General features: G+C 42.3%; 2 protein-coding genes across 2 annotated transcripts in view; one reads left to right on the top strand and one right to left on the bottom strand.

Annotated features, from left to right (window-relative positions):
* Positions 1-15,623, bottom strand: part of bcas2 (BCAS2 pre-mRNA processing factor) — a 624,479-nt gene that overhangs the window by 53,217 nt on the left and 555,639 nt on the right. The window lies entirely within an intron of this gene.
* On the top strand, positions 149-14,476 carry LOC114142053 (bile acid receptor). The gene is given in 10 exon segments (XM_075410489.1): positions 149-2,605; positions 9,736-10,134; positions 10,215-10,355; positions 10,963-11,087; positions 11,172-11,306; positions 11,308-11,437; positions 12,576-12,692; positions 12,845-12,934; positions 13,008-13,121; positions 13,981-14,476. Coding segments are annotated over 10 exon segments (1,554 nt in total). The 5' UTR covers positions 149-2,508; the 3' UTR covers positions 14,187-14,476.

The raw sequence follows: 15,623 nt of genomic DNA, 5'->3' as shown, positions 1-15,623 counted from the left end.
GCTCAGATGTCGGCCATGGACTTTGCTCTCTAAATCCAGGGGCCACTTTAAAGTGAGAGCTGGCTCCTTTGAGTGCGTCAGTAAACAGAACAGGCCGTTATCGAGCCGCAGCTACCGGCCAGCACACCGATAAAGACAGACAGACAGACACTGTGTCCAGGGTGGGATTTATGAAGTGCTGGATTTATCTCTTACAGCTTGAGTTATGAGGGACTAATGAGTTTGAAGGTCCGAACACTCCAAACGGTTTGTTTAAAAATGCTGTGGGGTTTGTCTTATCTTTTCACATCCTCTGTTTTTCAGAGCACTTTTTTTTTTTTTAGAAGTCTTGATGCAATTATGTTACTAATGTCCCAATTGTCCTTCCCCTTCCTCCTCCTCCTCTTCTTCTTCTCTCTTTGACACTCCTCTCCCATGGGACGAGTCCTCGTACTTAGGCCTGCGATCAACAATGTGTCCAACAGCATGACACCTCCAGAAGATCCAGGGTGACATCTGCACTGTCAGATGTCGTCTCCATCATTTAAAGCCTCTCTCGGCCCCACTTGCCTGCTCTCTGTCCTCCGCATATCCGTCAGAGGTCGGCGACTATTAGGCGGATGCTTCATCATTGCTGGACTTGTCACAGATTCGTGGAATGAAATGTGGTTCAACAATAACCCCCCTTTTTACTCTGTATTTAGGCCAGATTCGGTTAACAGTCACTTTTATTCCACACTCCACTCAAAGGCGATGAAGAAAGAGTTTGAAGATCAGCTGAGTCCTACTAAACAGCTTCTCTGTTTTTGTGACTGGTCTACAGCTCAATGCTGGACATTTCTGCACCAAATTTTACATTTGGTGAAACCGTACAAAGTCGTTTTTAACTTCAGTTGCTGTTAATTCAGTAGTTTGCCACCAAAAGCACACTTGGTTCATTCTGTTTGAAGTGGGAAGTAGGAATTCTCCATTTCCATGCCAGACAAGTGTAACTGATTTGCCCATGACGTTTCCCTGAACCTCGAGTTTGGCTCCAACACAGTTGATCATTTCTATGCTGATAACATTCAGATCTATTGTTCTTTTCAGCCTACTGAATGTCTAAAATTACCCTCCTTGATAAACTGCCAGTAGCTTCAAGCAGTGGTTCAATTACCCTTTTTCCTAAGACAGAAACACTCCTCATCTCTCCTGAGAACCAAGCAACAGAAATCAAACTATTCCTGGGTTGCTTTGGCCTCTGTCACATCGCAGCTCAGACATCTTGGCATCACCAGGACTGATCCTGAAGTCGCTATTCTGAAAAGTGAAAGTTGAAGGTCCCTGAGTAACCCTGAGTTTCCGGATCCAACATAATTGCCACCAGTCAGTAATCGTACCACTTTTCTTCAGTAACGAGTAATCTATTACTTCAAATCCAGTAATAGGATTGAAGTTACCCTGGGGAAAAACAAATATACTAAGTATGTTAAATTTAGGCTTTAAGTCAGACTAATCATGAGTGTATTTCACGTTCGGTTAGGATTATAAGAGAGTTCTCTTCAAATTAAAGACAGCGTGTATCATACATAAAACATTCCTGCTTCCCTTCTCTCTGGGACCGATCTCAGCGGTACCAGTGAAGGACTTCAGCTTCAGAAAGAATGATTGCCTCTCCCTCTCGCCTCTTGCCATCCTCCAGCCGGCTCCCACATTGAGTCAGTGAGAGGGGATGATAAGGGGCCGGGAGGACACCATCAATCCACCGTAAACACGCTGCACGTCTTAGGGGCCCCCCGCTCAAGGGCTTACATGCCCTGGGTCGGGGTCGCTCCTTTGTCTTCCTCCGGCAGGACAGGCCTCGACACCCTGCTGCTTTGGCTGAACCGTCTTGCTCGGGGAGGCGGAGGTCCCGGAGACCCTTCAGTATCAACTACTGTCTAATATTAACTGCAGCGCAAACAAATCAGCGGTAAACAAAAGGCAAGAGTAAACAAACTCCCAGGGCCTGGAAGGGGACGGACAAACTTTTATGATTCTCTTCCTCTGGTTTTTAAGGACTAAAAAACAAAACAAAATTTTGGCTCATGAAAAAAAAGTGATATATTTACTCTCTTCTGCTCTGGGAAACAAACAACTTCGCATTCACATATTCTGACGTGCAGTGAGTGTTGAATACCTCGGAGGTCTCGTGTGATTTATCAAGTCGCAGTCAGGTCCAGCTGTTTGGACAGCGGTTCCAGCCCCGTCCTTCCCGGGTGTCCCCACTTTCCCTTTCGTCGACCCCTGAGGGACGCTCAGGCCCTCCTCCAGCACTTCATCACCACTGACGAAGAGCCTCAGCTGCACTCTTCCTCTCTCTGTGTGTGTGTGTTTTTTTAAGTATATATCAGTCGTGGAGACCTGAACACATCGTGGGGACTAAGGAATGTCTCCTCACCATCCAGATCCGTCACGTTCTGTGTGAATTCTCGGACTGCTTTTGTGTTTTCTTGGTGCAAGAAAACAAACGTAAAGGTCACAGACTGGAGAGAGGATTCCTGAGTCCAGATGAGAGAGTGGACGGAGTCTGAGATGAGCTTTCCAGCAGGGGGGTATCTCTCCACCTCGGAGGGCTACTGCTCCGCTGAGCCGCTCCAGTACTACGGTGAGTCCTCCATTACACTCCACGCTCATTCTCGATGGCATAAACAGGGAGATTTTGCTTTCTTTCTTTTCCATCTTTTATATTTTCAGGTGCATCTATGGAAAGTCTATCAAAGCATCTTGTAGGGCCAAAGACTTGACTTTAAAAAGCACAATTTAGGTATTTTTTTCCCCCCAGTATTTGCACCTCTAGATTACACGCAAAATACATTTTACATTATTTTTCTATGGACAATTTATTCTGTAAACCCCATGGAAGCGATTGTACTGCGATACAGTGGCGAAGCAACGAATCAATTAACGCAAAATGAATTAAAATGAACTAGATAATTGCCTTTCTAATGATTAATACTTTTTGGAGGGCAGTTTTGTAATGTTCCTCTTTATATGCAATTTTAGTTGAGCGTGTTATTTTTAAGTTTCTGTTTTATTCGTAGTTCTTGGTTGTCTTTGTTTTAATTTGGAGATTTGAAATATGTTCCAACATGACGTGCTCTTTACGAAATGAAAGTTTACTGCGCTCTGAGAGAGCAAACTTGTATTATCATGGCCTTGTCAATATCATCAATATTGATAATATTGTTGTTTCAAAACAGCAATATTATGATTTATCGCAATCATCACTGGAACAATTTATTGTCCAGCGAAATGTGTTATTGTGATAAAGCTAAATAGGAGATAATGGACTCAGCTGCTGCACAAAAATGTTAAAACACTTTTTATTGTTGCCTATTAACGTGTCTGACCTCATTTATAAAGGCAGTATATTTAAGCTGCACTGCAAACCAAAGTCCCAAGCCAATTTCAGAATTGTGTTGTTTCACAAACCCACTAAAGTAACTTCAGATTTTAGTTCAAGCAGCTAAAAGTTCATATTTTCTACTCTGGTGTTCAGAATGTAATAAAAGCTCCTGAAAACAGAAATGGAAATTCAAACTTAGAAATCCGAGACATTTTAAAAACCAGTAGGATGCCTGTTGTGTACATTTGAGTAAAATGGCTTGTTGAAAATTATTCATGCCTTCATAACTAATGAATAGAAAATCATTTATAGGCATTACAGAAATACAACCTATTCATAACTGATGATCGGCTTTTTGCATGTTTCCACTGGTATCTTGAGGCTGGAAGGTCTCCTTGCCATAACCCTAATCTATAGCTCCTTTGATAGGCGCTCTATCAAACTCAGACCATCACTCTGGCCAAAACATCAACTTTACGTCCAGTCAGAACTGCCAGACACTTGAGCCGAGGGATCAAAATTTAGCCGGTTTTAGATTTTGAACCTAAAATGTGTGAATTTGTGAAAGATAAACTTACAGTAGTAGTAAGTTGTGTCAACTTTTTATTAATCTTGTCAAAACCTCCAAGAGTTGAATAAACTAGATTAGCACTTTAAAAAAAAACAACAAAAAAAAAACAGGAGTGGGACCTATTTCCCACAATGCTTAGTGGCATGTTTTTGGAAGTGCGCAACACCAATCTGACTTCTGTGTCACTAATGCAAATGTTTATTTTTAATGCAACTCACAGTTTCCGAAGCTTGATGATGATATCCTGTTCAAACTAAATGTTTCTGAATTCATTGTGATGTTCAGTAAAATTCAGGATCAAATCAGAAATTTTATTCATGCAATTTGAAACATGAAATTAAGTTATTCCAAACATATAATAAGTAGTTATTTTAACTTGAAATTGTAAGTATAAAATAATAGAGACATGTGTGCACTTTAACTAGGCCAGGGCAGTTGTTTTTTTTCTTGCATATTATGAAATAATTATTTGGGTTAAATTGCAGCATTAAGTTAAAACTCACATTTCAAGATTAACGAACTTCAAAAAAAAAGAAGTTTGGCTTGTCTCTTGTTTTTAAATCAACGTCATGAATTTTAATTTCTGAGTCAAACCCAATATAATTTTCTTGTTGACTTAAACTGCATTGCCAAGGCAGCAGGTGGACTTTCATTTTCAAGTTGAACCACTTTCACAAGTTTTACAGTAAAGAAACTTGCTGACAAAATTGTGCTCAACTGAATATGTTGTACAGAATTTCTATTTCTGACTTTTGGAAATGAGTGAGTTTTAAAATAAAACATATTGATGAACTGAAATAAAGTAGAGTGTAGCAGCATTAATATCTCAATGACTTTTTCAATGCCGTTTTAACATCTGACAGAGTTAATGGGTCAAACCTTCTTGACCTAAAATCAAGTTATAAAGTCTTATGAGACGTCAGGCTGAACACTGTAAAAGGACATTATTATGTATTTTCCAGGCCTTTTGTAGCACAATCAATTAGCTACGGTACCTTCAGTCGCTATATATCAAATATGACTTAAAAGAAATTTGACGGCTTAAAATTGGGTCTCTGTTCTTTAGAAACTCGTCACTTTCTGAAACTCTGCCATCAGGAAGTCATCGCAATAAACCCTCCTCTATTAACCCTTTAACTAACTTTAATTTAGCTGCCAGCGTTGCACTAAGTCCTACAATGAGCTCAGCAGACGCTCAGCTCCTCCAGGTCTTGCGGAGGTCAGTTGAGGAGTCGCTGCTCTGTGAGGCCGAAGCCCAGAAACCTGAAAGCTGCAGCTCAGATGAGGACCTCTCCCTCTAAGGCTTGGTCCACCCAGGCGTTTTGCACAGCCGGGTGGTTGCCATGGGAGATTAAAAGGATTTCTAAACATGCGTGAAAGAATCAAAGCAACACTCCAAGTATGTTTTTGATGAGGGGATGGATGACGTTATAGTGTGACGTACAGCTCACATGTTATACTGATGGGCCGGGTCACTTCTGGTGTAGAGTATTTATTTAGGCTAAACTGTGAGCAGAAAGCACAGCGGCTATAGTAGCTGCTCCTAATATCTGCTGAAAGCTGTTTTCTCAGCAATGGCGGACTTCTTCAGCCTGCGTCAACCCAAAGAGCGGCACGACAGGAAACAGATATGCTCACTACTGATGTCACTGTACATCTACTCCAACATAACTTTCACTAACTGAACTCAAATAAGATACATATACAGTATGTAGAAAATATTTTGCGGCCGACCAACCGAGCCCATTGAAATCATTACTTTAGCCTGCTGCTAACTCTGACGTCATATTCGGCTCGGCAGTTCAGTTCTTATGATGGCCAGACGGTACTAATCAGAGGCTACTAGCATTATAATCTATATGTATTATTTATGACCCAGCTTACCTGTGAACAGAAAGCTTATATCTTTTCTCAACAATGGCGCTCTTCTTCAGCCTCTGATGGCGAAATTCCTACATTGTTAGATATAATAGATGCTAACGCTAGTTTCTCTCTCCTCCTTCCATTGTTTATGTTTCTGTCGCTGCTGGTAACTGTCGCATAGAAACGGCGGTCACTCCCCAAGACGCGTAGAGGAAATTAAATTAAATTAGGAAAGAAAATAGTAACGCAAAGTGGTTTCGATAAGTAACTGTAGTCTGACTACTGGATTTGAAATAGAAACGCGTTAGATTACTCGTTACTGAAAAAAGTGGTCCAACGTCAGTAATCACTGCCTATAACGTAAAAAATTAAAGGTGTGTGTTGGGGGTAGAGGGGCTCAATAGTCATACCTTGTTCTCCTTCATAGTGCCACATCTCTTTAAAGTAAGCTTACCAAAATGTCAAAGGTCAACAGGAAGGGTCAGTAATGTATTACTTCACAATGAGTGACTGCCTGCTTTATGCAACACAACCTCCTATCCTCTCTCTGTGACAGCTGACGAATGAGAGCTGAGCTTTTATTTTGTCGTCTTCGAGAACCCAGAGACATGAGACAGTGAAAAGAACAAGAGCGACGTTGAGGTGGTTCAGCCGGACGGCATCATGGGATCTATTAATACTGATGAGTGTCATTAAGAGCCGGAGTGGGGCGAGCCGTGGGGGGTTGTTTAGCTCCCTGGCGTGCGTGGGATGGAAGGGGAGGCTGAGGAGTGTTTAGACAGCGCTCAGATGGTTTACAAACAGTACGAAGCACAGCCTCTGTCACACCGAGCAAGCAAGGACCCCCCCCACGCCTCCTCCTCGCCCCTAACCCGCCGCCAGCGTCGTCTAATGAAGACAGGAAACATCTGGACGCAAAGGGAAGGAGAGGATAACAATGACAGGGCATAACAAGGGTGAATGAGGGCCCATCTGATCGGTCTCTTAAATTCTGAGACACAGCAGACGTTTACAAAGATGGGTATTTGAATCATTAACATTTCAATATGTCAAACACTGATTTATCGGGAATAAGTCAGTGTTAACAGCTCATAGACGCTAACACTGTCTGTGATTCGGCTGCATTTACACGCCCCTGGTAAAGATCCCTAAATGAAGTCTCCTTTTATTGAAGCAGCGTCTGATCTCAGTGTCTTTAATTAGGAAGGAAGAAAGTCTCTGTTTCACGCTAAACTGGCGTGTTTGTTGCCAAAAGCTCAATCTCATCTGATCAAATCAAACAATTCAGAGCCTTGAAGTATGAAGGCGTATTAGGACCATTGTTTTCTACTCCTCCTTTTTTCCCCCATCTACAACGGTCCTAACACGCTGTCAGGTGGAATAGTTTAATATTCAACATGTTTCCGTTTTCAGTAGCAGGATAGTAAATACTTGCCTGGCATTCCTTTTAAGCTAAGCTAATTGTTCAGTCAAATTAACCCCATCATCACAACAAAGCGCCACACAGAGGGTCCCACACATCAACAGACATTGATGTGTGGGACCACATCAGTCTCTGTTGAGATCAACTTGGGAGCTAATTCTTCTGTTTCAAGCTACAAGACTTTGTCAGATTTCCTCCTTCCTGAAACCAACTCAGGCTTTGAAACTTCTTGTCAAGCAACATAAACAATTCTCTGATATGCTGCTGGTGAGAATAAAATTTGCATCCAGTTCTAACTAACTAACTAACTAACTAACTAACTAACTAACTAACTAACTAACTAACTAACTAACTAACTAACTAACTAACTAACTAACTAACTAACTAACTACCTTTACCATTAGCTCTCTTTAAAGCTAGAGAAATTAAAGGAATGCTACAAAAGACCTGCAGAAAGCTTGAAGAAATTTTGACCAAAACTTAAAAATTAATGTAATTAAAGCTGGCCTCTTGGAAGGGCCTATAAATAAATTACTACTTCAACTGTATTTTTTTTTTTTAAAGATGGCCTCACATTTTCCTCAAACCCGCTCTGATATGGTGGAATGATGCCAAAACATGACTGAGCAGGTTCTGCTGTTGCTGAAAGGCTAAGTCATAGTTAGCTTAGCCTTGAAAGGCAAACAACTTAGTAAAACAATTTAGCTTTACGCTAATCTGTCCTAAAACGTTATTCAGAAAGTGATTGTGTTCTTTGTGGCCTTTCTGCTTGTGTAGACTTCTCTTACTATCTTGTTTTTGTGAACTATCTTCGCTGTCTTTCAGTATTTCAGTAAATCTTTGATGTCCATATTAGAAAAACATCCAGGCTTTCACAGGGTGTCCTACTCATCACACCCGACACGTCTCTCCACATTCTGGGAGCTTAAACAGCCTCCGATCATATCATGGATCCTGTCGCTTGTTTACGTCTGTGTCTCCATCCTCAGCAGAGTCGATCCTGACAGTGTGGCCGCTGGGTGGGCTCTCTGTTTAATCAGCGTGTAACGGCTAACTGCTCCCACAGCGACCTCATTTGTCCAGATGTACTTTCATGCGTTGCCAGGGGCCCCACATGTTCTCTCATCAGCGAACATCTCGAAGCCCCTGAACAATCCTACATGGCACGCAGAGATCTCAGCTGCATCCTGTTTAGGCAGTCTGAACGAGTTCACGAGGTCTCACTCTGGGCCTTTTATTGAGTCCCACTAGAGCGATCAATACGGTGAAGTCACTCGGGGTCGGCTAGAGCCACAGCGCTATGACGCTCTTGGCTTTCGACCAGGGTCATCTTGAAACGCTCAGTCCGATCTCGGTCATGCTTGTGGCATCTGGTTCACTCGATTGTTATGCTGTTCGCCCCTCTGGAGAGTTTTAGATGATATCATTGTGGGACACAGGAAGCGTGAAGCAAGTGAAGCGGCAGAATTATCTAAACTCAACTCCACTCTGTTATAACAATGGTATTCCCTCATCAAAAACACACCTGGAGTGCTGCTTTGACTCTTTCATACACGTTTGAGAAATCCTTTAATCTCCACGGCAACCATTCGGCTGTGCAAAGCGCCTGGGTGGACCAAGCCCCGCCTTAGAGGACGAAGCTCCTCCTCTGAAGTTCCGCCTCAAAGAGCAGCCTCTCCCACGACTCCCCCATTCAGCTCCTCCAGACTAGCCAGCAGAAATTAGCCTAGAGTGGAACTGCACATCAACTGATCTAATTATACCAGATACTTCTCAGTGCAGCGCTGGGAAAAAAAACAACCTTGCTGAAGGGTTAATAGAGGAGCCATGTTGTGATGATTTCCTGAAGGCGGGGTTTCAGAAAGAGCAGGAGCTTTTTTTTTTTTTTTAAAGAGACAGAAGCCCAATTTTAAGGTGAGTTTTTAAGTCATATTTGATGTAAGCAGCATTTTTATAACACAGTTATTTGACTGCGCTATAAAAATGACATCATGTGCCTAGAAAACACATAACGTCATTTCTAATCACATATTAATGCTTACATAATTTGATTAACAAATCATTTCTAAGCAAAAATACCAATGCCACATTTTTCCTTCTTCAATGGTTTTACTTTTAATTGTTGTGTTTTTTCTATTTTGTATATTTTTGATATTGTGTTTTCTCCACTGCTGTGTAGTAATTATTTTTCTCATGTGATTTAGTCAAATATTTCATTTATTTATTTAGTTACTTGTTCTTACTAAAAGCTTCTGTAGCTTCATGACTCTGACATGTTAAGCCCATTTTCTGGGATCTGACACCTTGATAACTGGTTACACTCTGATTGTGATCAAATAGCTTGTTTTTCTTTATGAACTGAGATGTCAGAGAGCATCACGGCCCATACTTTGCTGTCCAGACAGAAAAGTGTTTGTCTTTATGTTTTAATCAAACTTGTGTTTGTTTGTTTAATTATTATTATAATTTTCTCTGTTGAGTAAACTGAAATTCTTGCCTCCAGAATTTCCTAATCATCCTCTCTCCTTCCAGACGTCCTGGCCGACCCTGTGGGCTATCCTCTGCAGGACCCGGACCTCCAGCTGCTCCCTTACAGCCAACAGCAGTGTTTCCCTGCCAACCTGCCTTTCCCCTTCTACAGCTCGCCTCCTTCTTCCACCTCCCCACCTTCGTCTCTGGCTTCATCCTCTCAGCTCTGCCATCCTCTGTACCAGTACGGCTCTCACAGCCTGGAGGGCCCCTGCGATCAGGGCCCGGAGCCCCTGTCTTTGGGGCTGAATCAGGGGCTGGCACCCACAGGGCTGCCTCTCGTGCGCAGGCCTCGGATGGGGTCGGGAGGAAAGGGCAAAGGCCAGGATGAGTTGTGCGTGGTGTGTGGGGATAAAGCGTCGGGTTACCACTACAACGCTCTCACCTGCGAAGGTTGCAAAGGTACTCACTCTGAGCGCTGGCTTTAAATCTGTTCACGCTTTCAAAGCTAACGCTGGTCTGGGTTTTGACTTTAACCGCAGGTTTCTTCAGGCGCAGTGTGACTAAAAAGGCCGTGTATCACTGCAAGAGCGGCGGCGGCTGCGAGATGGACATGTACATGAGGAGGAAGTGCCAAGACTGTCGGCTGAGGAAGTGCCGCGCCGTGGGAATGCTGGCGGAGTGTAAGGAAACTAATTCAACAGGATCGACATAAAATCACTGATACTGATCCTACAGTCGAGTTTATTTGTAGAGCACATTTCCGCAGCAAGATAGTTTAAAGGGCTTTACACCATAAAACATAGTACTGTCATCAGTTATAAAGTAGAAATAAATATTACATTTTGCCAAATTGCATCATCAAAATCATCAAGCAAATACACATTAAATGAACAATAGTATTTTAAAGTCTATTCTCTGAGATGCAGGAAGCCAGTAGAAGGACTTTCTATTTTCCTGGTTTTAGTCAGAACAGGAGCAGCAGCGTTCTGGATCACCCTGAAGCTTCCTCTTTTTGGTTTTTTCAGGCACGATACTGTTGCAGTAATCAGTGCAACTAGAGATAAACACATGTATGAGTTTCTCTGTATCTTGCTTGGACATTAATCCTTTAAATCTGGAAATGTCCTTCAGGTGACAGAAGGTCAACTTTGTGACCGTCTTTATGTGGCTCTGAAGGTTCAGTGCAGTGATAGCTTTCTTGACAGCTACAGCGCGCAACAGCACAAATGATGGAAACGTCTCCGTGTTTGGACTCCGTGTTCATATTGTCGTCGTTTACCTTTCAAGGCCTTCTGACAGAAGTCCAGTGCCAATCCAAGCGACTGAGGAAAGGAGGTAAAAGCAGGGGGCAAGAAGAGGAGGAGAGCGCAGACGGTCGGAGAGTCAGCTCCACCTGCCGGTTACCTGCGCAGGTACCGTGGCGATACCCTGAGGCCTATCCCCAGGGGTCAGGCCTGGGTTTCTTAACCCCATCACTTTTGTCCTCCCCATTGCAGACTCAGCCGGCCACGTTGACCCGGGAACAGAAACACGTTGTGGACAGGATGGTGGAGTCTCACCGACAGTTCAGAGATCAGGACAGCAGCAGTTACATGGTGGGGACATGTGCAGACGTCACGTCCGCCCGGGCGAGGCGGCGTGCTCATGTCGCTGTCATGTGGGCAGGTGTTTGAGTGGCAGTGTGCTCTGGAAGGAGACGGCCTGATGGATGTCCCCTCCCCACCGCTGCAAAGACTCCTGCAGTTTGCCAGAACGGTGCCGGGTGAGTCGGACGGAGGTGTTCACTCGTTCAGATGCGCACATTTCTGTATCTACGGTGTTCACATAAAAAGGAGGGAAGGGAAAAAAAGAGATAAGATTTGAAGTGTCACAGAGACATTGTAAAGGATGAATCAACATGTTTATTTACGTTAGCGCGTTTTGAATTTGAAACTATTTCAGTAAATGTTGTAAAAAAAATTTTTTTAAAAAAGGCAAAAACACAAAATCTTGCCAAGTGTTTTTGGTCTAGTTTCCAGTGTGAATATTTTAGTACGATTGAAACAAGACAAAACTTACTTAGCAGTAACTTTTCAGAAAGATATAGGAGCTTGTGTTAAGTCAGTAATTCACTAATAATGTGAAACAGTCTGCCAGTGGACCTTGCACTTTTTCATCAACATTAAGGAACTACTGACTTAAAACAAGCTCCTGTATCTTGCTGAAAAGTTACAGGAGCTAAATTAGTTTTGTCTTGTTTCAAGCGTACTAAAATATTTGAATTAGAAACTACAAGACCAAAAATCCTTGATAAGATTTTGTCTTTTTGCCGTGAACAAAACTTCTTCTTCTTCTTCTTTTTTTTATAGCACATTGAAAACATTAAAATAAAACCAACTAATACACATACAATGAACAGGCACAAAATATACTGCTCAAAAAAATAAAGGGAACACTTTAAGTGTTAAACACCTGTTTAAGTGTTCCCTTTATTTTTTTGAACAGTGTATATGAGGAGTATAATGGGGAAAAATGTTAAAAAGATAATAAGACAAAAAAATGAATGTAAGGTCAACATCACAGGGAGGGCAAGAGAAAAAAAATGTTTTCTTAATTCACTTTGAGCTCTCATGATTATACACTTAGTTTACAACAAATACTGAATTTCTTCCAATTCTTAATAAATTATGCATAAATTAGTTGAAGAGATCATCCTCTCCATGTTGAAACACTATTTATTTACTTTTATTGGTGCCCCGATCAGGAATTTCACAGGGCTTTCTAATCATTTTATGTTTTATTGTCGTAACATAATCAGAGATGAAAACCTTGCAACAGGGCCGTCCAAAGTGCGGCCATTTGTGGCCCTTGAAACTGTGAGCTTGCTGGTAAAATAAACCCAGTTCTGACCTCCGACCCAGGATTTGACCTCCTGGATTTCTCAGACCAGATGAGCCTCCTGTCTGTGTCTTCGCTGGAGGTCATGTTCCTGCTCTCTGCCCAGCAGTTCTCCAGCAACCCAGCGAGCCCCACTCCAGGTAAGGAGAAAACACACACACACACACACACACACACGCACACACACACACACACAAGACTGGAAAAGAAGATGGCGCGCTCAGAAATGTAAAACCCACCGACTCAGAATATCTACGCGTTAAACCTGTAACTCTTGCGGCCGTGTCATCAGCCTCGCAGCTTTTCAGTGCTTCCGCTTACGGCTGGCACCGACACCTGGACCCGAAGGAAAACCTGGACATCAGGATGCCCGTCAGCTCAGGTGAGCTCATTGCTCATCTCCACACCCTGGACACGATCGGTCCAATAACAGCACCTGCTTTCTGCTTGGACAGGATGCAGCGAGGATCTCCTCGGCTCGGTGCTGAACTTCCTGCACAGCATGGCAGTGCTGCGTGTGACAGAAGCCGAGTACACTCTGCTCACCGCCACGGCTCTGCTCTGCTCAGGTCAGACATGTCCAGTTTAGTGAAACTCTGGCTGCAATTGTTCCGGTGAACACAGTCTCTGAATGCACCTCTCGTTGTGTCAAATGATCTAATTTAGTTTGTGCGAATCACTGTAGCTCCGGCTGCATGTTTAGAGTTGTTTTCCTGCTGGAAGTTTATATTTTATTGCTTTAATGTCTTTTCTACAGATTCTCGCTCTTGAGCTGCGGATCTCTGCAGCTCCTTTGGGCTGCGTCTCTGATTAGTGCTGTTTTTATTTTCTGATAATGGATTCAACAAAGCTTAGAAGATTGTTTTTGCAACAACTCATATATACGACTACATTAATCACACGTGGACTCTGTTGATTAATTAGACAAGTTCCTGTAGCTTCTTAACTACATAGCAAACCGTCCCGACACATCAGACACATCAGACAGGCTGCGACTCTCAACGTTTTCCAGGCTTAAAGCACACAAGCACTCAGTTGCTTTTAAAATAGCATTAGTTGATTTTTTCCCCCTATTTTTTAAAATCTTATTTTAGTTTTTTTTTATACGTTGCTAACTGTTTTTGTTGTCCGTTTTCAAGGTCTTTTTGTGTTTCGTTGTCCTTATTCATGCAGCCAAAAATGCAGACGTTCTCATAAATCAACATGAATTTAAGTAAATGCATTCAAATTTTTTAGATTTTAACTTGTGAAAAAAAAAAGTTTACTTTTCACAGTTATGATCCACTTTGCATCGGATTGTCACATCCAGACTCCAGGATTAGCCATCCTGAGTTTTGCATTTGTGACAAGACAAACTGTGAAAAAGGTTATGAATGCTTTGAACATATGATTTCTTTTTTTGTTGTTTTTTTTGTGCGTCGCGTGCAGATCGAGCGTCCCTGCAGGCGGTTAGTGGTGTGGAGAAAATGCAGGAGCTGATCCTGGACCTGCTGTCCAGGGTGTGTGGGGCCCAGACCGGAGCAACAGGTCGCCGAGGGCCGCAGCGTTTCGGCCGCCTGCTGGGCAGATTGACGGAGCTGCGCACCCTCCATCACAACTACCTCCTCCTCACAGGACAACAGCATCCACACTGATGCAGACACTGACCATGTCTTCATGTGTGAAGGCACGAAAAAGACCGTCGTTCTGTCTTTTTGAGATCCGAGAGATGGACCAACAAATGATTGCTTTGGGGTTTTTTTTTTTCATCCGACATGTCCTTTGGTCACATCGCTTCAGTGGTTTTAGATTGTTGTAAACAATCTTTTTCAATATGTGTTGAAAACTGTTACCATAAACACTTCCAGGACAGTTTGTTTTGTTGAGCAGTTTTAAAACAAAGTGTTGCCTCTACATTTGTAAAAGTTTATCTATTAAATAAAAATTAAGAAAGAAAATGATGCAAATGGGGCTGCACAGTGGCGCAGTTGGTAGCACTGTTGCCTTGCAGCAAGAAGGTCCTGGGTTCGATTCCCGGCCGGGGTCTTTCTGCATGGAGTTTGCATGTTCTCCCTGTGTATGCGTGGGTTCTCTCCGGGTACTCCGGCTTCCTCCCACAGTCCAAAAACATGACTGTTAGGTTAATTGGTCTATCTAAATTCTCCCTAGGTGTGTGTGTTGTGTGTGAATGGTTGTTTGTCCTGTATGTCTCTGTGTTGCCCTGTGACAGACTGGCGACCTGTCCAGGGTGAACCCCGCCTCCCGCCTGGAACGTAGCTGGAGATGGGCACCAGCAACCCTCCTGACCCCATTAGGGACAAGGGTGAACAGAAAATGGATGGATGGATGGATGGATGATGCAAATGACCAGTTTCTGCTGACACGCTCTTTCCTATAGGTTGGTGTATTAAAAACTCGTGAGAATATTAGCTGATTTATTTTAAAAAATATATGTTGGCTTTCTTATTTTAGGAGCCACTTCAAGCATTCAACATGCAGAGGTGAGTGAATCCTCTTCAGTATCGACAGAGCATCTGCGTAGCAATATTTGAGGAGCACTTTTGTCAATTCTGTAGCTGTGGCACACACACACACACATATATATTATATGTAGATATATATATCTACATATACATATATATCTACATATATATACTGTATATATATGCTTAATATCAAAGGCATTAAAGGAGCAACCCTCAAACTGAAAGAAATTAAAAACCAAGTGGTAAATTCTGAGTTGAATCAGCTAAATCAACTAAAAAATGTAAACTTGTAAGTTTGATAAACTTGATAAAAAAAAAGTAAATTCACAGGTTTAATCAATGTAAAATTGTGAGTTATTCTTTAGATTATACTTAGCTTTTCATTTAGAGCTGCAAAACTGCATAGAATGAAGTTGAATCAATGTAAAACTGCGAGATGAATCAACGTTAAATCAGCTTAATGAAAACGTAAAATAGTGAGTTCAATCAACTTAATGACATCAAATAGCAAGTTGAATCAACGTAAAATCTACCTTGCTATAAATGACAAAGAAAGTTAGGTCAACTTCATTTTGATTAAGCATTTTGCACTTGACGGTTAAAGTC

Source organism: Xiphophorus couchianus, chromosome 1 (assembly GCF_001444195.1).
Source record: "Xiphophorus couchianus chromosome 1, X_couchianus-1.0, whole genome shotgun sequence".
NCBI lineage: Eukaryota > Metazoa > Chordata > Actinopteri > Cyprinodontiformes > Poeciliidae > Xiphophorus > Xiphophorus couchianus.
This window is presented reverse-complemented; position numbering and strand designations above follow the sequence as displayed.